The 27,871-nt window shown below is 44.0% G+C and overlaps 1 protein-coding gene across 3 annotated transcripts in view; it reads right to left on the bottom strand.

Moving 5' to 3' along the window:
• Positions 1-27,871, bottom strand: part of UACA (uveal autoantigen with coiled-coil domains and ankyrin repeats) — a 60,643-nt gene that overhangs the window by 8,650 nt on the left and 24,122 nt on the right. For 2 of the 3 annotated variants that reach the window (XM_063448714.1, XM_063448715.1), the window contains exons 2-11: positions 11,892-12,025; positions 9,137-9,225; positions 7,571-7,635; positions 6,778-6,835; positions 3,367-3,437; positions 3,049-3,155; positions 2,774-2,955; positions 2,538-2,575; positions 1,383-1,442; positions 1,190-1,297 (exon numbers count right to left, since the gene is read on the bottom strand). In XM_063448714.1, coding sequence (XP_063304784.1) covers positions 1,190-1,297; positions 1,383-1,442; positions 2,538-2,575; positions 2,774-2,955; positions 3,049-3,155; positions 3,367-3,437; positions 6,778-6,835; positions 7,571-7,635; positions 9,137-9,225; positions 11,892-12,025 — 912 coding nt within the window. Of the gene's footprint in view, positions 1-1,189; positions 1,298-1,382; positions 1,443-2,537; positions 2,576-2,773; positions 2,956-3,048; positions 3,156-3,366; positions 3,438-6,777; positions 6,836-7,570; positions 7,636-9,136; positions 9,226-11,891; positions 12,026-13,116; positions 13,528-27,871 lie in introns of those variants that run through there. The other variant, XM_063448716.1, reaches the window with a different exon arrangement.

Below are 27,871 nucleotides of genomic sequence, written 5' to 3'. Positions count from 1 at the left end.
ATCAGACTGTGCCCCCCCCAACTGTAAATGAAGTTACTGCTCGCTGGGCTCCCTCCATGTTACTGAGAGCCCAGCCCCTGAGCAGTTGGATCCTGCAGGCAGGGGAATCCCCCTGCCTGTAAACACGGAGACACTGGAGGGAGGAGCCTGGTAAGACCTCTATAGACAAAAGTGAGTTAAAGGATAACCGTCATAAAAAAAAGTTTTTATGCAATACGATTTATTTATTTATTATTTTAAACAATGTATATTGAAAAACTGGAGAAAATCCTTTTTCAAACTCCATCTTACTGCTACCAAACATTTTATGATCGGATTCTGTCCTGCTGTAGTTTATTTACATACATTATCACCCTGCACTGCAATGGATCACTGTCAGAAACAAAAAGGCTTCTATCTGCGATTTCTCTGCAAAGTTCCATCCAGTCGTAAAAAAACAAAAAAACAGATGGATAGCTGTTGACCCATGGAGCAGCAAGATGGAACTGAAAATGGAGTGGTTTACATGTGGATTTTCTCCAATTTTTTAAATATACACGTTAGATTATATAAAACCACACATTTTGTTGCTATATATATAAAAATAATAATAATAATCATCACTTATCCTTTAGTCACGAGAACTACTATAAATATATATAGTCATCCTTGGTGGCCCAGCAGTGTAAACAGTGAATTTTCTGAAAAGAAAGGCAGTGCTCACATTGCTGCCCAAGTCCACCTCTAGTGATGGTCACTCTCACAGCCACTAGAGGGCTTTCTGAGTTTGACTCTGCAGCCTTTGCAGGACAGACGTTCAGCATATCCACACCCTGCATGGAATCAATGCAACTCTATGAAGAGAGGTTGATTGGTGCATTTTAATTTTTTGACGTGCATGTGCACTAGCCTTCATGCTTTCCAATGGAGGAACAGTGGATTGGCTGAAATCCCCCAGATTGACAATCCCAGTCAAGAAGGTGGGACTGGCAAGGAAAGCAGCTTGACAAAGACTAAAAGAAATATAAGTATGTCTTTTTTAAAAAAATGTTTTTACTTAAGACATGGGATATACATAGTGTTAGGAATATTGAATTCCTAATGCTATAGTGTACCTTTAAGAGTCATCCACACAGACCAGATGGTTGATTCAAGCAGTTTACTTGTCACCCAGAACCCCCAATGGGACAAGCATCACACAGATCTGTACCTGACTGAGCTGCATATGCAATCCCCCAACTTTTTCGTTTAGAACACGCTGCTCATGTTGAAGCTTCAGCAGTTTATCCCGAAGATCCTCATTCTCTACTTCCAAATCCTGTGCAAAATAGTGGGGGAAAGTGTCTGCATAGAACAGATCTGTACTCAACCAGCTCCAGTTTCAGAGGATGGACACAACTTACCTGCCCTTGTTCCTTTGATTTTGTACTGGGTTCTGACTTTGAATTCTGTCTCACCTGTTTCTGTGTAGAAGAAAATGGATGAGTTTTTTTTACATCATTATATAGAACACAAAGTGACATAAACCTATAAGGGTAGCGGTAATCTGTTATTTTATACACACAGTATTCTAGATGACATTTATGTAGCATGGTAAGGGATATACATTACTCATTTATTCCTCTTAAAAATAAAACTAGTTAACAGCACGTTTTATCATTAGAAATTAGATTTTAAGGTTCTCAGACCAAGTTTTTTCATTAAACACAGAAGTGAGCCGAAAACCATACTACAAAATTTAGACTAAAATAGACAAAGAATAATCGCAGCTTTGCAATTCACGATTATTTGGCGTTTAGTTAATAAACCATAACCTTTAATCTAGAGGTCTAGATGTGTCTTCATACATTCAGTGCTGGGCAGTGGACTTTTACATATTACATTCAATGTGTGCGAAGACATTCAGGAAAGCACTTTATCTTCTCTCGTATTGAGGGGAGAGCAGAACTTCAAGACGCAAAAATACTTTTCTTTCATTTCCTGTTTAATTGCAATTAGTGAAAAACTGAATTAAATGTTAATATTCATTAAGAGGAAAACTTTTTGTAGATCTAAAAACACACTTAAATGTCCCTTCATTACCAGCAAATTCCTTGGAGACAATACTTTTGCAGTAATGTAGGCAGAAAACCATAAAAGCTGTGATCCCTCAGCCAGTCCTGATTCTCCCATTGCTTTTGAATGGAAGTCCAGAAATCATTCCATAAAAAATAAAATTTTCATGTATTTATCCTAATTTATCTTTCGTATATCTTTCTGTACTTTTAATACTGAAGGTGGGAATGGGCCCGGAGTTCCCTCTTCTTGGAATCAGTGCTCTACCCTATCTACCTGGTGTCCATGCTCTGTTTGGTTCTAGTAGTTTTACAGGTGTAGATGTGAACAGAGTCATTATACTAGAGTCAGTATCAGCACACCCTGAGAGCGAGTGCTGTAATTGTAAATGCATGGGTAGATTTCAATGAGGGAGGCCAGAGTAGTCCTATGAAGGACAGCTGCTAATAGACAGGTTGCCAGCATATACAAACCGTTAATAATGTCAATTAACCCAAACTTACCGTGCGCTTATACACACCGCTCCTCAGATGTTCTGGCCCTGCATATAGATACACAGAAATCAGAATTCAAAGTTATCACCTTGCAAAAAGGGGGAAAGCTACATAGATTAAGACCACAACTCCCATCAGGCTTTATGAAAACCAGAGATATTGTTCACCTTGTGAACTCGATTTAGAAGGTGTAGACCAGAAGTGGCTATAAGGTAGAAAGATACAGAGCACAGATAGACACTTACCTCGTGGGGAGCTCTCCATTGCAGTTCGGATTAGAGACAGAATTTCCATATTGTCTCCAATGCGGGCATAATAAGCACAATCACGGCCAAGGGAGTCCACCATCCCAACATCTGCTCCAACCCGCAGCAGTACCTCCACAGACTCCTTACACCCATACTCACATCCCAGCATCAAAGGAGTTCTGTGCAAAACAAACACACACTATCAGAAGGGCACACTATATACAGGTATCCCAATGTACAAATTAAATGTACACATTCACTATTTAACGTACCTGTGCTGCTTGTCTCTGGCATTTACCTCAGCTCCTTTCTCAATTAAGAGCTGGCAGATCGCTGGATGACACATCTGAGTGGCCAAAGACAGGGGAGTCCCTCCATCCTGCAGAGCAGACAGAGGTGTTAGGTAGAAATAAAGATCTGGATTGAAGTGTGTGAAAAGGACATGGAGCATATAGGGCAAAAAGACAAGAAACAATGTGTGTTGGTGGACAGGAAAGGTATGTATGGAGGGAGAGAGGGGAAACGGAAAGGAAGAGAACACAATTTTAACAGGTCTGAAGAGAATTGCATAAGGAGAAGCTATTTCTTACCCCATCTTTTGCATTAACACACGCTCCATGGTCACAGAGAAGGTGCACACAGGAGCAACAATCAGACATCGCTGAGAGAGAGAGAGAGCGAGAGAGAAACAGCCAGTTATGAGATATAACCAATATTTTTGACAATAATATAAACGTAAAATCTTGAATACCTTTAACCCCTTAAGGACCAAACTTCTGGAATAAAAGGGAATCATGACGTGTCACACACGTCATGTGTCCTTAAAGCGGCACTGTCATGCCGAATTCCGTTTTTTTTTTAACCCCCCTCCCGCCTCAACTACATCCAATCGACCCCCTAGTCATCCCCAAATGCCCCTATGCCCCCCACATTACCTATTTTTTATTCTTTATTTTCTGCCCCGATCTATATTCAGGGCGCCGCCATCTTTGTGTGGGTAGGTGAAGTCCCTGTGGGACACGTCATCTACCCACACTAGATAGCCCTGAGATTCCCGCACATGCCCAGTGAAACATCTGGACATGCGAACGGGAATTTCACCTATTCATTCATTCATCAGACAGACGAATGAATGAATAGAAAAAATCAGACGAACAAACTAACACTGTGTATCAGTGTTCGTTTGTTTGTTCGGTTTATTACAAGGAGGGAGCTACCGGCGTGCAGCTCCCTCCTTGTAATATGTAACTATAGAAGCGGCAGGGAGCAGTGCTCCTCGCCACTTCCTAAGCCCCCCATGCCCCCACCTCACTCTATGGGGGTCAATATGACCCCCATAATAGCACAAGGGAGATTAAAATCTCCCCAATGCCCCTACTCGCTATATCGCGAGTAGGGGCATGTCCACTAAACAGTGAGCAGCCTGTGGCTGCTCACTGTAAAAAAAAAAAAGGGTAATAAGGGGGGGACGGGGGGCCTACTGTCCTCCCCCGCCGGCCCCCACCCCTGGACGGCGGGTGGGGGCCATAATGGGAATGAGGGGGGACCTACTGTCCTCCCCTCAGGCCCCCACCCCTCGGCGGCGGGTGGGGGCCATAATAGTAATAGGGGGGGGGGGGACCTACTGTCCCCCCCCCCCCCCCCCCCCCCCGGCCCCCAAATTCCAAAGAACTTTCCCACGCTTGTAAAATGACACAGAGCACTGTGATTGGATGGATTTCAAGCCATCCAATCACAGTGCTCTGTGTCATTTTACAAGCGTGGGAAAATTCCAAAGAACTTTCCCACGCTTGTAAAATGACACAGAGCACTGTGATTGGATGGATTTCAAGCCATCCAATCACAGTGCTCTGTGACATTTTACAAGCGTGGGAAAATTCCAAAGAACTTTCCCACGCTTGTAAAATGACAAAGAGCACTCTGATTGGCTTAAACCCACCAATCAGAGTGTTCTTAGGCTAATTGCAGGGCGGGGCAAGGCTTTATAAGCCTTGCCCCGCCCTGCGGAGCTCAGTCTGCGCGGAGCCCTCCATGGGTGAAGATGGATTATTTTTTTTGTGCGCTCGGGTTTTTTCTCTTTCGTCGGGTTTTTTTTTTTGCGCTCGGGTTTTTTATTTTATTTTTAGTTCGACGGCTATGATGGTTTTTTATTTGGCCTTTTTTGGGGCTGAAAAATGAAGATTTTAGAAAAAAGAAGACGTCGAATGGTAAGTTTAATTTTACTTTACAGGTTAGCAATTTTATTCCCCCCTCACTATTTTTTAGGGTGAGGGGGGTAGGTAGGGGCATTTTTTATTTGGGTGGGGGGTGGGTGACTAGGGGCTTGGGCACCCCTAGTCACCTTGATGGGGGGGGGGGGGGGGGGAATTTACTTAGTGCCCCCACCCGCCGCCCAGGGGTGGGGGCCGGGGGGGAGGACAGTAGGTCCCCCCCCTCTTATTACTATGATGGCCCCAACCCGCCGCCCAGGGGTGGGGGCCGGGGGGGGAGGACAGTAGGTCCCCCCCCTCTTATTACCATTATGGTCCCCACCCGCCGGCCAGGGGTGGGGGCCGGGGGGGGGGGGGGAGGACAGTAGGTCCCCCCCCCTACTACTATTATGGCCCCCACCCGCCGCCCAGGGGTGGGGGCCTGGGGGGGGAGGACAGTAGGTCCCCCCCCCACCCCGTATTACTATTATGGCCCCCACCCGCCGGCCAGGGGTGGGGGCCGGGGGGGAGGACAGTAGGTCCCCCCCCCCCTACTACTATTATGGCCCCCACCCGCCGCCCAGGGGTGGGGGCCAGGGGGGAGGACAGTAGGTCCCCCCCCCCTCTTATTACCATTATGGCCCCCACCCGCCGCCCAGGGGTGGGGGCCAGGGGGGAGGACAGGAGGTCCCCCCCCCTTATTACTATTATGGCCCCCACCCGCCGGCCAGGGGTGGGGGCCGGGGGGGAGGACAGTAGGTCCCCCCCCCCCTACTACTATTATGGCCCCCACCCGCCGCCCAGGGGTGGGGGCCGGGGGGGAGGACAGTAGGTCCCCCCCCCCTCATTATCTTTATGGCCCCCACCCACCGCTCAGGGTTGGGGGCCGGGGGGGGGACAATAGGTCTCCCTCCCTTATTTTACTTTACGGCCCCCACCCGTCATTTAGGGGTGGGGGGCAATATTTTTTTTATTTTTTTTCTACAGTGAGCAGCCACAGGCTGCTCACTGCTTACTAGACATGCCCCTACTCGCGGTATAGCGAGTAGGGGCATATTATTTACTAATACCAAGTCATTTTTACTTGGTGTTAGTAAATTTGGCTGAAAGACCAATTTAGGTCTTTCAGCCTTTTAGTAGATAGCTCCCTGATACCGTGGGAATTAGGGAGTTATCTACTAAGCGGCTGCAAGATGCAGCCACAGCAATGAATAGGATCGGAGTTTCATTCATTTGAATGAAATTCCGATCCGAACAAAGTGCCGAATTGCATCCTAACACCAATGGAGAAACAGTGCTCATTCTGTTAGGATGCAATTCGGCAGTTCTGTCTAAGTGACAGGACTTTCGGCAATACTGACAGGAAGCATTGTGGGAACTGGGAGGAAAGCTAGGGATCATGGGAAAATTGCTCTGACCAGCGGAAATGAAGCACACTTTGCTCCTCCGCTGGTCAGAGCTGGTCAAGCGGAGGAATCCTCCATAAGACAGAGTCCCTACTTTGTCTTATGATTTTAAAGAAAACTAAAGAAGACAGGAAGAAAAGAATAACAGATCCTGAGAGAGGGGGAGAAGAGGAAGAGATTGAGGAAAGGTAAGTTCGGCATGACAGTGCCGCTTTAAGGGGTTAAAAATGATGAGGTGAACACCTATTATATTATTATATATATATATAGCTATGACAGTGGAACTCTTGCAGGACTATGCATTCCATCAGGTTCTCATTAAGGAATATGGGGGCTCAAAGCCCAGCCCTTCTTTTAAAAACACAGAACCACCATGGAACCACCATGGAACTTTCTGCGTTCTCACCTGCATCATGGAGAGCAGTTCTGCCTTGGAGATCCACATTCTCTGTGGGGCAATTGAACTGGAGAGAAACAACAAAAGGAGCTTCAAGTTAATGTATTGTTGAAGACATTAAATGTATTGTATGGTCTTTTAAAAGCTACAGTGTTATGAAGTACTGCAAAAATCAAAGATGTTATAATAGGAAGGGACAAAAGGGTTAAATCGGTAAGATAAATTGTAGGTCCTTTGAGGGGATATAAAATGGGAATCGAGGTAGAAGTCAACAAGAATCCAAAAAAGCAATGATGAGAAACGTATCACTGGGAGGGCCAGGCAAGCACAGAGGAGGGCATTGGAATAGACTATTCTTGCTTCCAACATCCAGGACTATTTGAGATGGGTATAAGCTGTGTATCTGGCATGTGGAATAGCATGGGGCAGCTCTATACTGACAGGGATATCCACTAAAGTGAGAATTACTGGGAATTTTGCAGAATTTTTCAAATGTGCTATTTTTGTCCTTAAATTTGAAATTCATGTTGAATTCACAGAAATTTTCAGTTTGGTAAATAACCCTGTTAGTATTTATTTTACACGTCACTTAAAAAAAAATCAAAAAAAAATCACTTGAGCATTGACTGTATATATGTTGGTGGCCCATTCACAATTTTTGTATATTTTGTTTTATTGCACAAAACAGTGGGAATTTGGTCCAGCAGTGTCCTTTCAATGTGAGCACCTGTTATGATGCATTTTTGCTAGTAATCATTTGAAAGAATAAATCAAATAGATCCAGTGCAAACATCCCACTAACCTGTAGCAGTTTCTGCAGACACAAGGAGTGACCGTACTTTGCAGACAGATGCAGAGCATTCCGACCTGAGAGAAAACACATCAAAGTATAACTAAACTGTTATATAAAATCAACAATGCTTGGGTAAAGTTTCAGAATAAAATAAATCTGCATCTGTATCCGTGGTGACCGCACCACATCTGGAATGCCGTCCTAGAATTGATCTGTATAAAACGCTAAATATATTGTGTCCAGCAAAAATATGGTTATTTGGAAATAAAAAACAGTAAATGCACATTACTTAATTCTGGAATCACTGAAGGTATTAAAGTTAAACTAAATGGAGAGCGTGAAAGTTAAATATATAAAATAAAATAAAAACACACAGTACAGGTTTTAAATGTGTTAAGGCTACAGCTGGCGTCAAAAGTCTTTCATTCTGTTGTATGGGGTCGGATATCATTCTATAAGCTGGACAGGGTTTTATGGGATAAGTACTTCAGCCCCTCTCATCACATTCAATGTGTGAAACTGCTGGATTAGCCATACTTCTGCTGCTTATTAGCTTGGTTCACAATATTGTGAACAGGGATGTTTATTTCCCAAACTGCTGATTACAGAGAGGTAAGCGATGTCCCTCCTATGTGCTCCTGTTTATTATTATTTTATATTTTAGAATTTCAATTTAAACAGGTGAATGTAAGCTAAAAGGAAATCTGTTTACATATCACATTGTGAGTGTAGGTGTGCCACTGTGTGACCTTGATCAAGCCATTCTCACCCAGAAAGAGTTTTTAGAGCATGTACAGGTAATACAACATCCACTGGGGGAAAACTTAGAAAAATCTGCTACTGTAGACTGCAATTAAAGGACACTCCAATCTTTTACGTAAATACATTTATTAATAAAGCTGGAATGTCGGGGAGTTCGTTTAATAAAGCTTGCTCTCAATCCTGGCGCGATCACTGTAGGATATGGCCAGTATTGACTCTATGTTATAGGGTGAACCTCACTCAAATATGATGGTGTGCAGAATCTACGTACAAGTGTGTGATATATAGAGTGATACACGATAAAGTGTGAATGGTCATAAATTTAAAGTGAATTTCACAAAACATTCTTGACAATTCACACTTTGGTTAATAACCTGGAATAGCAAATAAACAATTAAATAACTTAATAATCAAAAAGGTGTGTTTCTCCTCCAACAAGACTTGCAAAAGTGCGAACATCTACCAAATAATAATAAATACAATTACATATACACATACACGCAAAACAGCTGGTATTTCTTTTGATGTTTCTTACTCATCAGAGATTAACGACTGCAAGAAAACCTACCAACCCGAGTTATAGACTTTTACTATACACTTTTATTGCATACAAATACTGCTAAGTGCTGATGATTATAGTTTTGATTTTTTTTAATTAGCAAGTAATTAATACAAAAGGGCGATGTTATTTCGCACCCACATGCTTCTCTAAATAAACACACCTGCATGTTCTCTATGCCAAAGAGTGTTGACAGGTTATTTAATTTCCTTTAACAACACTTCATATTGCACATGTGCTTCCCACCTACATACCAGCAGCATCTGGGGCTGTGAGATCCACCCCATGTAACAGGATTGCATTCAGACACTCCAGGTGACCTTTTGAAGCTACGATGTGGAACCTGAATAGTAAAAGAGAACATATTTTAGTACAAACTTTATAGAAATATGCTTTTGTATAACCCATTCATTCTCTCACCTTTATGGGCAAGGTCCTCCCTTGCAAGGCACAATTACAGTAAAATGTATGAATTAATCAATACAAGATACATAGATTACAATGTGGCTTGAAGGTAACTTTTGAAGGTTGATATTCGAGAAAGCAGGATCAAAGCAAAATTCTTTGAATCAGATTACATAAAGTGAAATAAATAAAATGATATAAGTAGCATTATAACATAAGTAAAGATGAAAGAAACTTGCAAATTGCATATGTAGCAAGCTATTTAGCGTACAAAGTAAGAATTACAGACCCAACAACTTTGTAAAAGAGGAAAAGCAGCATTTGTACTGAACACTAAGGAGAGATCACTTTGCTCACCCCCTGTAGCACGAGCTCCTGGAGGAGCCTGCTAAACTAGCCTCCTACCCAATGATTATGGTCCATTTACAAAGACCCTTTTCGGGAGTTAAACCTCCCCATCTGCCATTAGTAGCTTCGGCACTTTCCCTTCATGCGAATGGAACTGAAAGCTCTCGCTCTGGCGGCTGTGAACTAAACCCATGAACAGTCCCAGCGGTATTTAGCCGCGACCGCTCTAACTAATTTCGGCATGAGGACTTCGTGGGTTCCGGGTCACCTCAGCGGGACTTAGCCACGAATGGTTTTCGGCATGAGGTGACCGTGCGGTTCCTGGACAACATGGTTCGCGGTTTAAAAAATCTGCCAGGGTATCGCTTTTGGAGGAAAGGTGCCTGAAACTAAGGGGAACAAACGCTACCTAAGAGCCAGACGGAGCACCCTGTATTGCGGCCGCAGGAGCTCCTGATAGTTGACCTGCCAAAGCACCAAACGGCCTGGATCTGTTTTGGGCATAGGACCACATGTGCGGCCGCTCAGAACTTTAACATGGTGGCGTTTCCCTTACACTGCATGGATCTAAGCCCTATTTCAGAGCTACTTGGTTCAGAGCTACTTGGCGATGTATTATTTGTGGGGTTATTATATATTTTCATGATGTTTTGGGGTATTTTTAGGTCTGCCTCTCTGTTCTTGGGAGATAATGAGCTTACCTCTCTTTAACGCAATTATCTCCCAGGCACAGAGATCTTTGGGAGGGGCTTGAATTGTGTGGAGACCCCCTGCTGGGGGCTGTGTATAAAAGCAGGCAACTTAGCCATTATAAACCAGTTCCTTTACACCCTTCACTTAGTCTGGACTAGTGTTTGGGTGGATCAGCTATACTCTCTGCAGGAGAGCTTAATCACTTAAATCTGTACCCAGGACCCTGTTCCAGGGTGGGAAGCGACGGAGAGACCCCAGTCAAGCTGCGGCTAGGGCCTGAAGCACTCCTGTGTTCCAGAGGAGAGCTAGGAAGCGATCTTGACTGAGTTACCCACACGCCCCCTCTCTTGCATCCAGTCCCATGCCACTTTTTGCACCAACATTCATTAAAGAACTTTGTGCGATAAGTAATATGGAGAAAGTTCTTAACACGTATGAATCTCCCTTAAAGGAAGCTCCAAGCATGTAAGAATGGTTTCTGTCTCCATGCTTACAGTGTTTGAGAACTGTAGTTATTTGAAGAAATTGCTGCAGCAATAAGTCATGCCGCTTAAAAGGTATACTTCCCCTTGGCTGTACTTGTGTGGTTTTAGCTTGCCACAACAATTCCTCACCTCCCTCTTCCCAGAATCATCTATAAATAAGAATGTGCCATGGCGACATACATGTATAGTAAGTCTTAAATCTCACCAACTCCTGTCTCTGTCATTGTTATTTTGTACATCAATTACAAAGAATCCTAGAACTGTAGAATTCATTGGTGATTTCTAAATTTGATTGATAACAATATAGCTACTTACATGCAAATACACCAAAGAGACGCATTAGTAATTTGTATAGAAAAAAAACTCTACAGTGTCTGTGCCACTTCATAGAGATTCTTTATAAAAGATTTATATTGAATCTACATTCATTTTGAATTAAAAACAACTAATATGAGACATAGGAAGCACCAGCTATCCCCTAAATCAAACAGCACCATACAAGCAGATAAATCTTGGGGGGAGGGGGGGGGAGGAGAAGACCACCAATGGCTTCTGACTATGCATTCACTTCTTGACTTTGCATGAATGAAACGTGACATCAGTGCTTATTTACATAAACCTAGCACAATAAATAAATGTGTATCATCTACAGTTTTTCTTTAAGGAAAATAAAAATATATAACATTTTGGTAATACCATTTGAATGCAAAGCAAAAAACAATTGCACCTAATTTTATTGTTCTGCAGCAATTGAACTACAACTCAGAAGCACCTCTTTCAGGATTTGACTGGACAGATGTTGGTGGATGATCGTGGGAGGTGTAGTTCAGCAACTGCTTGAGTGCTACCTGTTGGCTACTCCTGCTTGATCCTGTATAGAGCCCCCCGTGCTTAGAGATACAATGTTTGTCTTTCGTCTTACAAATACTTGTATGTTAATCCCATTGTACAGCGCTACGGAATTTGCTGGTGCTATATAAATAATAATAATAATGTCAGTGCTCACGCACAGGTGGAAGGGACTACAGTTTTTTCCAAAAGGTTAAGATTAGTAATACAGTTGTAGCAGTAAACTCACGCTGAACGGCCCTCCAGGTCCAGCTTGCTGGGATTTACACCCTTTTTGGCAAGGGTGGCTGAAATCTTCTCTACATCTCCTCGTTCTGCTGCTCTCATCAGCCGGTCATCATATTTACTCCAATCAAAGGTTTGCTGTTAACAAAAAAAAAAAAAGAGAGAGAAAACAAATGATGAAGTCCAGATGCTGAACTTGGAGCATTGTAACCTATGCTGTATTAACCATTTAATGATCCACCATGCAAATCTTCTAGAAAGAGTCTGCTCAAGTGCCCAGAATCTTAGTCCAGCTCTTTCAATGCACAGAACATGGCAATTACATCTTAGTCTGAAACTGATCATGCCCATCATAACTAACTGATTTTAGAGAGAATCCATGTTTTAAATCCATGTAAAATAAACAAAGACAAAAAAACACACAAATAGATATTTTTTTATATAACAACACAACAGGTTTAAAGATAGTGCAGTGAATTGTGCGATTAATAAGAGCATAATGGTACATCAGACGTATTAATGTACACCAAACCATGTGCATAGCATGGGGAAGGTAAAACCAGGTGAGCATATAACAGGTTGAACTGTATGCCAGTGCCAGAGCACACCTAGTAACAGACAGTTAATCTCGTTGTATAGATGGATGAATGATGACATAAGTCAGAGCAAGGATGTGAATGTGGCGGGTGAAACATTGGAATGTTGAAGAGGAGAGAATGGACGTCCTAAAGCGAAATAACACCAAGGCATAAGCTGCAAACAGAGACCCAAAACACACTGATGGAATCCTGGGAACAAAACAGGATAGATAGTGAAGAAAAACAGCTTAAGAGAAAACAAGAACTGAGTAAGGGGAATTAAGATATAGAGAGATAAAGTTGGTTCATTGACTAATCTGAGACTAATCAGCTGACTAAAATGTAGCCTAATCTTTGCCATTCCACAATACGATCCAAACAATTCCTAGTTTGGTGAATAAAGCTGAGAGAGAGAGAAAAGCAAGAGTACAAATCACTGTATATTAATGTGTTCTGGAACAGAATGAAGGCAAGACTAATAATAACATAAGTCGCAGAATACACAGAAGCAATAAAAAAGGAGTGAAAATGGTTTTTATGACTATAATGGATGCAACGCTAAACAAAGTTCAAAACTATTGTTTCCCCAGAGTTTTTCGCCTACTGCTTTATACTGAAAGAAGATCAGTGGATGCCATAAAACAAACTTACTGTGCGTTTAGAAGAACAGGTAAACCAACGGGTCATTTTAGCTCCACCAATATCCACAGCGCGCACACACACACACAACACACATTAAGGAGAATCAAGAGTGCCAGCACCAGTGCCCATCAATGCCACCACAGACTGGGGCATCATGAATGGCATGCTGAAAGCCATCTCCCCCAAAAAGGGACGTCCATCACCTGCCCTTCGACTAAGGAGCCCTAACATGCTAAAGCCATGGCTCTTCTGCTGCCTCTGTTCCTCTCTGAAGTTGAGCTCCTAACCAACCCCCCACCCCCACTGTGATGCTCTGTTCTCTCTCTCTCTGAGGTTCTGCTTTTCTGCTCCTCAAACGAATAGTAGCTTCTCCCAAATCACTCCCCTTGTAAACACAGCGTCTCTGGCCTCTTTCCCAGAGGGAGGGCAACTCTATTTTTTGCCGAGGAGGAGGTTAACAGCTGAGATAGTGAGCAGGATCCGTACACACATGCTCATGCTCTGCATTCCCATGCACTGAGCCAGTCAGCTTTATAATTTAGGGCAGGGAGCATTAGAATAACAATTAGGAGTATTTACAATATTCAGAATGTGTAGCAGACACCTCTCAAGCTATCTGCTAGCACCTGCCAGGAAGTAGAAGGAATAATAGTAATAATAATAAGTAGTATATATTCATCCTGCTTCCTTGGCAACAGCATTCTACAGGAACCAGTTTATGAGCTTCAGATACCATTGCCTTCAATGGTAAAATATTACAAAAGTGCATCATTGTGATGAGTGCTGCAGTGATTAATCTAATACAGGCTGGCTCAGAAGAATCCACTGGACAGCTTACCAGTGGTTCATGCCAGACAAACACAACAGCCAACATTTCTATGTCTGGTATGGCAATGAGAGGAACCAGCCATTATTACAAATGTAAAATTAGCCATTGCAGGTTAGTAAACATAAAAAAAGTGACATGTGTGGCAGAAGCTGCCAATGTTTCCTAATCACAGGGAAGCTTTAACATTTATTGTAAAATGATAAATCAAATTGTTAATAAAGATTGGATACTTGCTGATCTATATATTTGACGTGACTGTAAGCTCGTTTGGGCAGAGTCCTCATCTACTTATGGTTTCTGTAGCATTTTGTAAATCTCATTTATCGAAAAATCTGCCCCCTTTCATAATGTTATAAAGCGCTGCGGAATAAGTTGGCGCTATATAAATACCAATAATGACAACTTGAGAAATCCATATATAGCTATATCTGCAGCACAGGTCCTTCATACTACAGGCAGACTGACTGATCACCATGGACCCTCAATACATCAGCCTTAATTAAAATCCCTTGAATGTGGCACGAGCAATCCAAACAATGCAGCCGTTAACCACTCAGGTAGAAGGTCTTAGACTACACCTGAACTGAATTCAGGCATGTCTGGAATGCATTGTGCTAGCATACAGAATAGGTCTGTACACTTGCAATTACAAACATAATATAAGCAGGAAAAATTCACAGACTTTGACACAATGATGTCGAATTCCACAACTATTAAAACATCCTAGTTTAATGTACTATGGGGATAGGTTATGTACAATGTAACCAGCAAGAGTTAATATTTTAATACTGTTACAGGAAAAATGATAGAAAGACTAAAAAAAGTAGCATAACTTGTCTAAGAGGGAGTAAAGAACGTTCACATTAAAGAGCTGTATAAAGAGTGATGCAATTTCAAGCATTAAGCATAGCACCTTCATTCTATTCTTCCTATTATAATCCTGCATGGCATGTACAAAGACCTCAGAAGGATCTTTATACTTAATAGCAAAGAATGGCAGCTTTGAAGCCTCAGTGCTCACATTGCATAGAAGGATGATCTAATATACAGGACAGTGAAAGATGTGGTGTAAAAAAGGTGCAGTTTTGCTACTGATTCTTTTTTTAGGCCCTTGCTATTTTATATAGGAGGACAGATCATAACGGTCACTAATCACTAGTTTTATCACAAGAACGTGTTAACACAACTCAGATTTACAAATAAATAACGGAGGGCTTTACTGTAAATATGTACACATTATCACCATTCCTCCTCAGGAAAAAACAAACAAAAAAATAAACACACACACACACACACACACACACACACACACACAAACACAAAATCCTCTATTAAAAAGACAATGAAAAGAAAAAACACATACACAGGCAGAGGATATGTGGAAATCCTTTCGCAGCAGAATTTCAATGAGAAAGAAGTCATATCAGAGCTGTAATTGTAGCAGCATTGTCCATGGGAGCAATGAGGTAATGGACCCCCCCCCCCCCCTCTCCAACGTCCCCCATACAAGAAGCATCAAAAGAATCTGGAGAGACTAATGAGAGATGGAGGGGGACAAACTAGGAATACAAAGTACATTCAGGAATATCAGCTTGATATAATAAGCATTTCACTGGATTTAAGTTTTTTCGTAACATCAATATATTAGCAGTTTTTCAACTTTCCTTTTACCATTCTGAAAATACAATTTCCTTTTTCTAAACTTATTGGAGTAGACATTACTGTGATTCCTTATTGAAGACCTGTTGATGCTTCTTTTTCTGTTACACAGGAGTTGGCATTTAGTGATAGGAGTAACAGAACCTATGGATGGCAATCCTAGCGAGCAGACAGAGAATAAATGGCATTTTCCTAGAGAAAAGGGAGCAGATACCAGCACTATAAGAAGGGATAGGTCTCGCTTAGCCTAGCTTAAAACAATGAATCATTCCATGCCTTTATTACAAATACAAAGAGCCAGGAAATAGCAAGCAAGCATTTCCTCTGCTCCTAATCTAAGACTGCACAGAACTGCTCGGCACTCAGATATACAGATAAATACGGCTGTACATTTATATTCAGAATACAGGCATACATTGGAGGAAAACAAGAAAAAATAAATATATATATATATATATATATAAAATCAGTGTACAGATATCAGTGTACAGTACACTATTACCACTGTCCCACTAGCCAGTTCCAGTTGGAAGGTGAGCTACAGCCAGTGTGCCACTGTATATGAAGGATCATCAGTGCCATTTGAAAACTACCTCTTATATTGGCCTCAAACAGGTCACTGAAGGGTTACTTCAAGCATTATAATACCATAGCCCACTGTAATGGTTATAATGGCAGGAGTTCCCTTGCCCAGTTGCCCAGTAATGGGGCAAACAGATTAGCTGTGTCCCCATACTACTCCAATGCTTTGTCATGGTCCAGTAACAGGCTTCTAGCTCCTGCAGAGTTAAAGAAGCTGGGAGGCACGGTGGTCGACATTTATTGGTTGAGAGAGTCAGCAGACTGTTCTCAGCCACTATTTTTGTTGGTCAATCCTCACAATGTAATTTGCAAAAAAGTAATGATAATACAGGCACTCAAGTTCAGTCCAGTGGGCAGATTTATTGGAGCAGAACCAAAACAACATTTCGGCCCACAACAGGGCCTTTTGTCAAGCTTGACAAAGGCCCTCTTCTGGGTCGAAACGTTGTTTGATTCTGCTCCAATAAATCTGCCCACTGCATTGAACTTGAGTGCCTGTATTATCATTACTTTTTTGTTCTCAGCCACCGGCTGACTTTCTGTGGAACAAACGTTGCGCAGATTTAACATTACGCACTCTAGCTCTGGGTTGGCTGATGACACCCCTGGCTTTACACCTCCAGCAGAGGAGGGGTTAATCTCTGGCTATCAGCCAACAGAACTCAGTGAAGTAAGGCACAGTGCTGGGAGTACTTCAAATGCTTCCCCACAAGCATCCTACATACCCCCAGCAAGGATGACATATTTATAGTGGAGAAAGGTCACAAGTCTGTTCCTGTCGCTTCCTCATACATGTAGACAGATGCGCAGGAACACTTAAAGGTACGCATTAGTCACAGCAATGTTAAAGGGACACTATATAGCTACAGCTCACAGTATTTGTTCTGGTGAGTATAGTCCGTATCTGCAGGCATTTTGCCGTAAACAGTCTTTTTAGAGAAAAGGCAGTGTTTACATTAAAGCCTAGGTTCACCTCTAGTGACTACTCCTCAGATGGCCATTGGAGGTGCTTCCTGGTGCAGTGCTGCACAGTGCGGCAGGAGGGGGGATTGAAGTGGCTTGGTCTGTGCCACTGTATCCCCACTAGGGATATACCAACTGAGGTATTACTGGGGGAGACCCTCCCACCATATTTACACTTTCCCTGATGCCTTATTGGACAGGGTATGGGCTGTTTGAACTGGCTGTCTCTGGTACAGCTCCTATGATTGGCCCACTTTTTTGGTGCCCCTATACCTCACTACTGGACATACTCCTGGAGGTTGTACTGATAATGGGTGAGCCCCAGTTATTGCAGGTGTGTATGTTATGGTATAATCTGCATTGTATCGAGCAGGCAACCGGACACTGCTTTTATTATTCACACCATTGGAGACAAACTCCTCATTCAGTTTCTCATATCAAAGGAAGCAAGAGATTTTGATGCCTCCAAAGAGCAGACATGCACTGCCTCACTCGAATGGCGGGAATGGGGAAAACCCACAACCCGGTCTGCAGATACACCGCACGCACTGGGCACATGGAAAGACCAGAGTCCCGGGTCGGCTTTGAGTTCCCTAGTCATTAGTAATCTTGGGATATATTGCAGTGCGACCTCTACTCCTCTGCGAACGTACCCAGAGAACACGATTCAGATGTGGAGGACCCTCCCTCTGTACACAAATCCCCTCACAGGGCTGTCCTGGATTGATCTTTCAATCTCACCCACCTATTCAGGCACCAACAAGGATGGCTGCTTGGACTCTATGGGGGAAGCCCTCTTCGACCGAATCCTACACAGATGTCACAAAGTTGGGATGCGACCTCCTGCTGGAGTATTTCTCACGACCTGTGTCTGGCTCAGATCCGGTTCGACGTTCTCGAAACCCGGGCACAGTCCCTGCTTCGGGCGGTTGAAGCTCCCTTTTTTCGCAATATCTATTCCCTGGATTCAGCCATCATTGGTGAATGGACTATACATTCTATATACACGCTAAAAGTTCAAAGACCTGGGTCCCTTGGCCTATGACCTACTCTTGAGAATAACATTCTTCAGAAAGTCACAAACACAGGGATCTAGATGCCTCACTCAATTATACCCTATCTTCGGTGTGACATGCATACTATCAATCCCTCCACAGGTTTTTTGGCAGGGCTGGACTGCAGCGGGATTGTTCATGCAGTCATTCGGGTTACTCCGCTCTCTCCCTATACAGTCGACAGTCCCACGGAAGGACATCCTGACCCAGACCCGCTCAACATGGCCAGATTCTGTTTTTCCAACCTACTCTTCGACTCACATTCAACTCCTTTGAGTTCCACAGTGACGGCTCTTCTTCATTTATGGAGGTTCCAATTACCCCGTGGATCTGGACCGCTTATCGCTCTTCGATGTGGATGCCTTCGGACGGAAATCTCAACCTCTACTTACGTTCCCCTCATTTTTGTATTTCAAGGCTTTACAATCTCCCAGAGTAGTTGATCCTCGTTTCGCCACACATATACAGTTTTTGGGACCCTGATTAGACGCTCACTTGGGAGTACTTCAACTACCACAGTTGCAGGTTCCGCAATCCAATTGGAGTACTGGAGACATCTAGTATGCGACTAGTTTTTCCCCTGCACTCTTGCCAGCGTAGTAGATCCATTCTCAGATGAGACAACTTGCTTCGTAGGCCATAAGGGAACGGAAAGACTCTATTCGGTCCTGTTACAGAATTGGTTGTGGACTCTGACACGTAGCTTGAGGTTGGAGGGTTGCTTGCACGACCACATCACCTGGTGATCCTGGCAAATCGGAGGAGCCACCTTCCACATCAAGGGTCGAGACCTGGTGGCAGTTTTTCTCGCGGGTCCAAACCTGCCAATGATCTTCGGAATTTTGCACCTGCAGGAGAATGGAAAATATGTTGGCTTTGCAGTTCATGGACAGTCTTCTAGGAACCAGGTCGCAACTTCCCACGTACAGCGGATCTAACAGTGGATTGTTTTTTTCCGTAATTTGAGGAACACCGACGACTGGTATCTTCATCGATCGATCTGCTGTCACTTCTCGCAATTGGAAGGTTCGGGATTGCTCTAGTTATCTCCCGGATTAGGTACCAGCGAAACAAACATTCGATTTGTTGGCTGAGCGTTAAAACAGCAAATATGAAGCCTTCTGTCAGGTTGTAAAATTATACATTATGCTATCTTTAGTGTACCTATAATCTTAATTTTATTAATGACCGGAGGCGAATATTTCCCTCCCATTCTTATCCCTCCCTTGTTGGTTAACTTTCATAAGTTTGGGTTAATCAGGTACGTATGCAACTCTGCTTGTTGTCTCTGCTACCCGTCACTTGTTTGTGTGTCCGCTTCCTACGGAAGGGTTGGGATCTTTGTATATTACGGTATTCTGGTTGTTGCACTGGGTGCCTACATTTTTTGTTCAGAGTACATTTCATTATCTAACCAACCCTTTCGATTCGGTTTTCTCTCGTTTCAGTTTACAGTCAGTCGGTGCTGCCAGGTTTGACATTTCTTCTTGGATGGAGGACGTTGTTATATTCATTGTATCTAGGACTTTTTTTCTCTACATTATTTTTTCTGCCTTTTGTTCTGTTTTTGTCGCAGCTTTAAAAAAGGAAGTTATGTGTGGGGAGGGGAGTTTTATAGTACCTAACTTTTTTCTGATTGGTTGTTTTTCTTGGTGTTAATATGCGGTTTGGAGTTCTAGTAAAGAGTGACTTATGAGAATATGAAGCCTCATGTCATTAATAAAATTAAGATTATAGGTACACTTAAGCTAGCATAATCTACAATTATGGACAACATGATTATAGTTCCTCCAAGTGCTGATTGAAGAAAGGAGAACTTTGGATGGAGCTAAGTTTTAATGGGTAGGTAGTGATGATTTCAAACACAATGTGCTTGAGATAACCTGTGATCTATTATTCGGCCAAATACAGTTTTTACAGGCACTATACAGTAAAGGGACAAATCGGTTCAGGCCACTGCCCAGATTTCCATGATCTGGTCTGCCCAAAATCAGTAGAAGTTATAGTTTCAGACAGCAGTTTCTGTTTGCTGCTCCCACCATTTCAATTCTGCCTTCTCTTGTTAAAGGAACACAAATCTGTCCAAATAACTGTCCCACCCCATCGGAGCAAAAAAACAAAACCAAAACCAAACCCAAAAAAGTACGATACAAAATTATTCCAGCGCCAAGGCTCCCTCGACACTGCTGACCTCTCCTCCCCCAGCTGAACTTACAGAGGAGGCTCTGCCTCCTCCAGCGGGGTTTAACCCATTTCGGATCTACTGTGCATCAATTGCCGCACACGCATTCAAAATTCTCGTTCAAAAAGCACTGAGTCAAAGCTTTCCTATGGGTCATCCGCGTCATGTAACGGAGTTTTACCGTCTGTGCCGCAGAAGTTAACAGGGGAGGAGTTAACCCTGCAGTTTCTCAAGATCTGCAATGTTTACATTGAAGGGTTAAGGGGACAGGTACTCTTCACGGAGATCATTTCATTGAGATGAAGTGGTCTGGGTTACTATAGTGTTCCTGTAATGAAATGTAAGTTTGGAAACAAGGTATGGGTTTCAGAAACCGTATGAATCTGTCTCACAAGTCCCTGTGCTGGCATACCAATATCCAATAAAAAGCTGAAATCATGGAGATAGCCGTTGCCTGGGAACTCCACAAATCTCAGACAGACCAAGACATTTTTGAATTGACGCAGCCTACAGTTAACTTTTCAAATAAAAAATATAAAACATACATAAAACAGTGAAGATTCCACATTAAGGTTCTATAGTCCTTTATAAACCACAATTAACATCACAGGATCTTTCTTTTGTAGAGCTGAGAAATTCTATATTTTTGTAGTCAGTGGCCACTGTGTTTAAACCAAGAACCCCCAGAAGAGGCCTACGGAGTTCAGTCACATGGGCCTTTTATGTTATATACAAAAGATAAGCGTTGCATTTCTAAAGACTCATTGTTTACCAGGAGCTGACTTTAAAACGGTTGCTGGTTGGATAAATGCCCATTTTGTGCCCCTCAGTCTCTTGGGTTATGGAAAAGGGAGTTCATGAAATCAATTTCATGGAAGGGGGGTGGGGGGGTATAGAGCAGCTAATATACCAAAGTATCCATCTTTTAAATAGTAATTATTCATATGTATCTATCTTGGGAAAATACACTTAGAGAATTATTACCATTTTGATTTTACACATGCCCCTATATACCATATGCCAAAATAGAATGTTTAGCGTTTACTTTTTTTTTTGTCTGTCAGCTCTATACAGCCCTACAGTAAGTTATGGAGTGAATTCCATTTTGGAACTGGCTCCTTTAAGAACAGATAGTTATGATGGCAGATTGTCACTGGTCCTAAAGGTGTTAAATCTACGTAATTGATAGATCGAAAGCTACGTAACCTTGTTAAAGATTCGATTAAAGGATTAATCTTCAATTAACATATCCCATATGGAAGTGTATTTTACGATGCACGGTTTAGAAACTGATAAACAATTGAATGAATAAACACAAGCATCAGGAATCTGCCCCTTAGCCATGTTCCTTTCATACAACCAGCAAAAAAGAAAAAAGCTTAAAAGGGACTCTCCAGTGCCAGGAAAACATATCCATTTTCCTGCAGTGTCCCCCTGCCTCCCACCCCCATTCCATGTTGCTGAATGGGGTCAAAACCCCTTCAGTGACTTACCTGAATCCAGCGCCGATGTCTGTCGGCGCTGGGTAAGGTTCCGCCCATGCTCCTCCCCCACCGATATCAGGGGAGTCCTAATGCGCATGCGCAGCAATGGACGCGCGCATTAGACCTTCCCATAGTAAAAGCATTGTTCAATGCTTTCCTATGGGGATTCTGGCGACGCTGGAGGTCCTCATGCATAGCGTGAGGACGTCCAGCATCGTTTAAAACTTTTTATTCTAAGAACACGAAAGTCCCTCTAGTGGGTGTCTGATAAGACAGCCACTAGAGGAGGACTTCACCCTGCAAGGTAATTATTGCAGTTTATAAAAAATGTAATAATTACACTTGCAGGGTTAAGGGTGGTGGGAGTTGGCACCCTTTAACCCCTTAAGGACCAAACTTCTGGAATAAAAGGGAATCATGACATGTCACACATGTCATGTGTCCTTAAGGGGTTAAAGAACATAAGAGGTCATTATGGGACAGCTGACGCAAGTGGGTAATTACACCAGGGGCGTATTAGCCGCGAGGCAAACAAGGCATTTGCCTTGGGCGGCATTTTCCAGGGGGCTGCAAAAAACGCCGCCCCCAAATGCCCAGGGCAAATGCCTTGTTAGCCTCGCAGCTAACAGACATGCTGGGCGGGACGTCATATTCCGGCTACGCCTTCCAGCCTCACTCTGCGGGCGGCGCGCGAGGGAGCTGAGCAGACAGCTCAGAGAAAGTGCTCCCTCGCCGCCCGCCCGCGCCGCCCGACCGCCCAGCAGCCACTGGACCACCAGGGAAACACACCTCTGCAGAGACAACCCCTCCCAGCATTCCCAAAGGTAAGGAGGCTGGGGGGGTGTTTAAATTAATTTTACAAAAACATGTTAATGTGGGTGGGTGAGAGCCCGTCCGAGAGAGAGAGAGAGCGCCCGTCAGTGTGTGTGTGTGTGCGCGCGCGTCTGTTAGTGTGTGTGTGTGTGTGCGCGCGCGCGCGCGTCTGTTAGTCTGTGTGTGTGTGTGTGTGTGCGTCTGTTAGTCTGTGTGTGTGTGTGCGCGCGCGCCTGTTAGTCTGTGTGTGTGTGTGTGCGCGCGCGCCTGTTAGTCTGTGTGTGTGTGTGTGTGTGCGCGCGCGCGTCTGTTAGTCTGTGTGTGTGCGCACGCGCGTCTGTTAGTCTGTGTGTGTGTGCGCGTGTGTGCGCGCGCGCGCCTGTTAGTCTGTGTGTGTGTGTGTGCGCGCACGTCTGTTAGTCTGTGTGTGTGTGCGCGCGCGTCTGTTAGTCTGTGTGTGCGCGCGCGTCTGTTAGTCTGTGTGTGCGCGCGCGCGCGCGTCTGTTAGTCTGTGTGTGCGCGCGCGCGCGCGCGTCTGTTAGTCTGTGTGTGCGCGCGCGCGCGCGTCTGTTAGTCTGTGTGTGCGCGCGCGCGCGCGTCTGTTAGTCTGTGTGTGTGTGCGCGCGCCTGTTAGTCTGTGTGTGTGTGCGCGCGCGTCTGTTAGTCTGTGTGTGTGTGCGCGCGCGTCTGTTAGTCTGTGTGTGTGTGCGCGCGCGCCTGTTAGTCTGTGTGTGCGCGCGCGCGCGTCTGTTAGTCTGTGTGTGTGTGCGCGCGCGCGTCTGTTAGTCTGTGTGTGTGTGCGCGCGTCTGTTAGTCTGTGTGTGTGTGCGCGCGCGCGCGCGTCTGTTAGTCTGTGTGTGTGTGTGTGCGCGCGCGCGTCTGTTAGTCTGTGTGTGTGTGTGTGTGCGCGCGCGTCTGTTAGTCTGTGTGTGTGTGTGTGCGCGCGTCTGTTAGTCTGTGTGTGTGTGTGCGCGCGTCTGTTAGTCTGTGTGTGTGTGTGTGTGCGCGCGTCTGTTAGTCTGTGTGTGTGTGTGCGCGCGCGTCTGTTAGTCTGTGTGTGTGTGTGTGCGCGCGCGCGTCTGTTAGTGTGTGTGTGTGCGCGCGCGCGTCTGTTAGTCTGTGTGTGTGTGTGTGCGCGCGCGCGTCTGTTAGTCTGTGTGTGTGTGTGTGCGCGCGTCTGTTAGTCTGTGTGTGTGTGTGCGCGCGTCTGTTAGTCTGTGTGTGTGTGTGTGTGCGCGCGTCTGTTAGTCTGTGTGTGTGTGTGTGTGTGCGCGCGTCTGTTAGTCTGTGTGTGTGTGTGTGCGCGCGCGTCTGTTAGTCTGTGTGTGTGCGCGTGCGTGTGCGCGCGCGCCTGTTAGTCTGTGTGTGTGTGTGTGTGCGTGCGTGTGCGCGCGCGCCTGTTAGTCTGTGTGTGTGTGTGTGCGTGCGTGCGTGCGCGCGTCTGTTAGTCTGTGTGTGTGTGCGCGGGCGTGTGTGCGCGCGTCTGTTAGTGTGTGTGTGTGTGTGCGCGTGCGTGTGTGCGTCTGTTAGTCTGTGTGTGTGTGCGCGCGTGTGCGTGTGTGCGCGCGTCTGTTAGTCTGTGTGTGTGTGCGCGCGTGCGTGTGCGCGCGCGTCTGTTAGTCTGTGTGTGCGTGCGTGCGCGCGCCTGCCAGTGAGTGCGCGCGCCTGCCAGTGAGTGCGCGCGCCTGCCAGTGAGTGCGCGCGTCTGTTACTGAGTGCGTTTGTCTGTTACTGAGTGCGTTTGTCTGTTACTGAGTGCGTTTGTCTGTTACTGAGTGCGTTTGTCTGTTACTGAGTGCGTTTGTCTGTTACTGAGTGCGTTTGTCTGTTACTGAGTGCGTTTGTCTGTTACTGAGTGCGTTTGTCTGTTACTGAGTGCGTTTGTCTGTTACTGAGTGCGTTTGTCTGTTACTGAGTGCGTTTGTCTGTTACTGAGTGCGTTTGTCTGTTACTGAGTGCGTTTGTCTGTTACTGAGTGCGTTTGTCTGTTACTGAGTGCGTTTGTCTGTTACTGAGTGCGTTTGTCTGTTACTGAGTGCGTTTGTCTGTTACTGAGTGCGTTTGTCTGTTACTGAGTGCGTTTGTCTGTTACTGAGTGCGTTTGTCTGTTACTGAGTGCGTTTGTCTGTTACTGAGTGCGTTTGTCTGTTACTGAGTGCGTTTGTCTGTTACTGAGTGCGTTTGTCTGTTACTGAGTGTGTGTTTCTGTTAGCTAGTGTATGCGTATCTGTCAGTGAATGTGTGTGTGTGTGTGTGTGTGTGTGTGTGTGTGTGTGTGTGTGTGTGTGTGTGTGTGTGTATTTAGAATGTGGGGCGGGGGGGGGGGAGGGTTGGGTGGGGGTGGCGCATGGGGGGGTCCTGCCTAGGGCAGCACAAAACCAGGATACACCACTGAATGACACCTAGTAATAAATAAAAATCAATAAATAAATTAATTTTGAAAAACTGACACCGTAAAGTCAACATTCAGAGTCCCAATTGGCTACAATATTAGTGCTATTCCCCATTCTATGGACGTACACGCCCTCCTGTGGAAAACCTAGGTCATTACAGAAAGTATAATGAAAATTATGTTCTTGCTGCAAACAAACTAAAATGAGTATAGTAAACAGTGGTCTCATTTTATGCAATCTGCATACAGTATACATCACTTTTCTACACCAATTACTGTAGATAAATATGAATCAACATAAATATTCTCTCACTGAAAGAAAAATCCATATCTAGCACACTCCTTGGACACACTAGTACACATCTGGCTTTAGTAGAAGCTCTGGTTCCTGGTTGCAAGATCTTTGTTCGGAAGACACCATGAACATGTAGCCTCATTTGTCTAAACGTATGACAGATCTTAAATAAGTTTGGAAAAATGTGTGCTTGTGCAACTGTGGATGGACCATTCTTTTTATCTTCTTGGGGAACTGGCTCTTTCATAACTTAGCTTGTGCCATTCAAGCAGATAATTGCTTAAAAACCTACAGAAACAAGGAATGACATTTTTTTCAAAGCATTCAGCGGTCTTGTGAATGTATTTTACAAATGTGTACATACTATATAGGGATGCACCAAAATGAAAATTCAAGATGCCCTTGCCCACAAACTACTATTTCTCCCCCCCCCCCCATTTGATTTTAAAATAGTTTTTTTCTATAATTTTATTAAAATTAGATTATTTTTTTTAATGAATCTAATATGAAAAACTTCCCTTCACTTTTAGTGGTCCACCCTACCACGGTGTTCCTTTTCCCTTCCCTGTACCTTAGTGCCCCCCCTTAATGTTCCTCTCCCCCCTCCCTCTTTTTTAGTTTTCTTCCCCCGTCCCATAATGTTCTTTCCCCCCTCCCCTGTCCCATAATGTTCTTTCAACCCCTCCCCTGTCCCATAGTGCAGTATTCTTTACTTTTCATCTTATTACGACCTTTCATCCTGATATATAATTATCTGAATTGTCAATGCAAGCATGTATGTTAAACTATGCAGTACAAAAAATATTTTTTCTGCAAATTTGACACATTAATCGGCCGAAATGGGATAGGCCCATTTTCGGCCGAAAATGTTGGCGGACGAAATTTCGGTGCATCCCTACTACTATATACAAGAAGTACAAATGGTTATAAATATACATTAATCAGGACTTCTGTTATGTCCCCACAACTTAAATAGCACTTAGCTGGATACTGTCATAGTGATTTCCAACAGTGAACCAAGATCAGGGTCATGCTGACAATCCCCACGCGTCAAAACAGCTGAGGAATTTGAAATGGAAGATCAAAGTAGGACACATGACAGCCTTGTCATTTTTTGACAATGGTGTTACAAAAATGTCAACAACTCAGACTTTAGCAAACAGAACCACTACTAAATTACAGAGATTAAGCACAGGCTGCAAAAAATATGGCAAATACACTAATAAAATGCTAAAACCGTGTTGCTTCATTGGATTTCAGAGTGGCTACCCATTTGCAAGTCTTTACTTGGCATTCTGCACAACTGTTAGAGAAGGAATTTAGCTTTAAAAGAGAAATGTATGTTAACCAGGTGAGGTGTTACTTCTTTTCAGCTCTATCTTATTATAGGAGGTCTCCAAATGATTCAATATTTTTTGAAAACATTTTTCCCAAAATGATTTAGCTACAAAATTCCCAGAGACTTTAATTACGGTATTACTTTTGTATAAAGATTTTCTAACTATACTGAATTAATCGGAACGCTTATTAAATCAAGGCCATGTGAGACTGCTACCTTCCTGCATGTAGATATAATATACAAAATAGGTTGGGAATTTATCGCAAGTTTCATTTTTACACCACTCTTCTCAAAAAGACAACAAATGAGGGCCACCTGCTGAAATAGTACAGGTACCGCCATGGACAGGTGAGGGCCACCTGCTGAAATAATACAGGTATCACCATGGACAGGTGAGGGTCACCTGCTGAAATAATACAGGTATCACCATGGACAGGTGAGGGCCACCTGCTGAAATAATACAGGTATCACCATGGACAGGTGAGGGCCACCTGCTGAAATAATACAGGTATCACCATGGACAGGTGAGGGCCACCTGCTAAAATAATACAGGTATCACCATGGACAGGTGAGGGCCACCAGCTGAAATAATACAGGTATCACCATGGACAGGTGAGGGCCACCTGCTGAAATAATACAGGTATCACCATGGACAGGTGAGGGTCACCTGCTGAAATAATACAGGTATCACCATGGACAGGTGAGGGCCACCTGCTAAAATAATACAGGTATCACCATGGACAGGTGAGGGCCACCTGCTGAAATAATACAGGTATCACCATGGACAGGTGAGGGCCACCAGCTGAAATAATACAGGTATCACCATGGACAGGTGAGGGTCACCTGCTGAAATAATACAGGTATCACCATGGACAGGTGAGGGCCACCTGCTGAAATAATACAGGTATCACCATGGACAGGTGAGGGCCACCTGCTGAAATAATACAGGTATCACCATGGACAGGTGAGGGCCACCTGCTAAAATAATACAGGTATCACCATGGACAGGTGAGGGCCACCAGCTGAAATAATACAGGTATCACCATGGACAGGTGAGGGTCACCTGCTGAAATAATACAGGTATCACCATGGACAGGTGAGGGCCACCTGCTGAAATAATACAGGTATCACCATGGACAGGTGAGGGCCACCTGCTGAAATAATACAGGTA

The sequence above is a fragment of the Pelobates fuscus genome, chromosome 3 (assembly GCF_036172605.1).
Source record: "Pelobates fuscus isolate aPelFus1 chromosome 3, aPelFus1.pri, whole genome shotgun sequence".
Taxonomy (NCBI): Eukaryota; Metazoa; Chordata; class Amphibia; order Anura; family Pelobatidae; genus Pelobates; species Pelobates fuscus.
Note: the sequence above shows the minus strand (reverse complement) of the source record. Positions and strands in the feature narration are given on the sequence as shown.